Here is a 2240-nt window from a genome sequence, read left to right as displayed (position 1 = left end):
AGGGAAGGGCTGTCCCCACTCACCTTGATGTGGTCGGCCAGCTGCAGGGTGCAGTCCTCAGCCTGGTCGGCCAGGTGGATGCTGTACAGGTGCTGTGGGAATGGCAGGATGAGTATCCACATGTGGAAAAACTCAAAAAAAACCCCCAAACTTCGAGGGCTCAGCCCAGTTTTTAAATGGAAGTAACAGTGCCCCAAAAGAGCTGCTGGTCCTAAATTCCATGCCCCATGTGGGACGGGACAACATGTGTTTCCACACATGGAAAAGCTCAAAAAAACCCCCCAAACTTCGTGGGTTCACCCAGTTTTTAAATGGAAGTTAACAACAGCACCCCAAAAGAGCTGCTGGTCTTTAATTCCACAGGGAATGTGGGATGGGACAACTGCATTCCTCAGGGACACAGAGCAGGGGACAYGACACCCACAGGAAAAGGCCGCCAAAAGGAGCTAAATCCCAGTGGATCCATTCCCAAGGGCTGGATATCCCCCAGGTGAGGTGGCACCTGTCCCCAGTGTCACCCCCAGCCCCACCTGGTAGTATTTGATGGCTTTGGTGAGCGGCTCCACGTTGACGGTCTCGTCCAGCTGGTCCTTGTGGAGCAGCTCGATCAGGAAGTCCAGGGAGCGCTCGTGGACACTCATCTCGGGGTACAGGGTCCCCACTTTCTTGTACACGTCCACACTGCACCGGTTCAGGGCCCTGAGGGGATGGGGACAGTGGGTTTAGCAAGGGGCTGGGTGCATTTCTGGGCAGAATTTGGAGAATTCGGAGCCCTGAGGCGCTGCTGGCCTTAGGACAGGAGCATGGGTGCAACCTGGTACTGGGGGGCTGGGACCTTCCCAGAAGGACAYGAGGAGGGCCATGGAGAAGTGACCCCTCACAAGGGAATAAGGGGATCCCTCTGGATCCCAAAATTCCTTCATGTACCACCTGTCAGGAGGGACACAGCAATATGAAAAGGAAAAGGATCCTGCTGCTCTTTTCTAGCCTGGCTCCCAAAATTCCTTCCCATGTCACTGTTTGAGAGAGACACAGAGATGCCAAAAAGAGGGGATCCTGTTGATTTTTTCTAGCCTGGCTCCCAAAATTCCTTCATGTACCACCTCTTGGGAGGGACACAGCAATATGGAAAAGAAGGGGATCCTGCTGCTCTTTTCTAGCCTGGTTCCCAAAATCCTTTCCCATGTCACCTCTTGGGAATGACACAGAAGGTCACAGAGCAGGGAATCCTTACAAGGGAATAAGGGGATCCTGCAGTTTTTTTCTAGCCTGGCTCCAAAAATCCCTTCCCACGTCACTGCTTGGGAGAGACACAGAGATGCCAAAAAGAAGGGGATCTTGTTGCTTTTTTCTAGCCTGGCTCCCAAAATTCCTTCATGTGCCACCTTTTGAAAAGGACACACACAGAGGTCACAGAGGAGATCCTGCTGGTTTTTTTTTCCAGTCTGACTCCCAAAATCCCTTCCCATGTCACCCCTTGGGAAGGACACAGATCACAGAAAAGGGAATCCCACCCCTTTTTTCTATCCTGGCTCCTAAACCCCTTCCCATGTCACCTCTTGGTGGGGAAGGACACAGAAGGTCACAGAGCAGGGGATCCTCACAAGAGAATAAGGGGATCCTGCTGCTTTTTTCTAGCCTGGTTCCCAAAATCATTCCCATGTCACCCCTTGGGAAGGACACAGACAGGTCACAGAAAAGGGAATCCCACCCCCTTTTTCTATCCTGGCTCCTAAACCCCTTCCCATGTCACCTCTTGGTGGGGACACAAGTAGGGCCACAAACGACTCTGCCACAAGGCCATAAAAGCGATGGCACCGCTCTTTCCCARCCCAGCTCCCCAAATCCCTGGAACTCCATCCCAGGGGTACTCACTGCTCATATTTGTGGAGTGTGGCCTGGAGCAGGCTCAGGGAGTACACGAGGCCGGCGGCGAAGCTGAGCTGCTCCCCCGGGGCCCCGCGCAGCCCCGCGCGCTCCGCGCAGCTCTCGCTCAGCTCAAACCTCTCCTGTGCCTGTTTGCTGATCAGCTCGGCCTGGGGGGAAAGGGAAATCCTTTAGGGCATCCCGAGTTTCCCTGCTGTGTCCCACTCAGCCACTCCCCACTCCCAAAAAAACTGGGGGGTGACCCACCAGCACTGTGGCTGAGCACTCTTGACCGCTGAGCTGCCACCCCCATGGGCAGCGGCTGCTTCCTCCCCTTCCCTTCTCCCAGGACATTTTATAATGGTGGAATCATG

General features: G+C 54.4%; 1 protein-coding gene across 1 annotated transcript in view; it reads right to left on the bottom strand.

The window, feature by feature from the left end:
* The window catches only part of DCTN1 (dynactin subunit 1), a 44392-nt gene that overhangs the window by 8761 nt on the left and 33391 nt on the right, over positions 1–2240 (bottom strand). Inside the window, exons 13-15 of the mRNA XM_057369370.1 lie at positions 1876–2055; positions 531–699; positions 20–92 (exon numbers count right to left, since the gene is read on the bottom strand). Of these exons, the coding sequence (XP_057225353.1) occupies positions 20–92; positions 531–699; positions 1876–2055 (422 nt within the window). The remainder of the gene's footprint in view (positions 1–19; positions 93–530; positions 700–1875; positions 2056–2240) is intronic.

Source organism: Malurus melanocephalus, unplaced genomic scaffold (assembly GCF_030028575.1).
Source record: "Malurus melanocephalus ecotype Western Australia unplaced genomic scaffold, MMel_1.1 scaffold_107, whole genome shotgun sequence".
Lineage (NCBI taxonomy): Eukaryota > Metazoa > Chordata > Aves > Passeriformes > Maluridae > Malurus > Malurus melanocephalus.
Note: the sequence above shows the minus strand (reverse complement) of the source record. Positions and strands in the feature narration are given on the sequence as shown.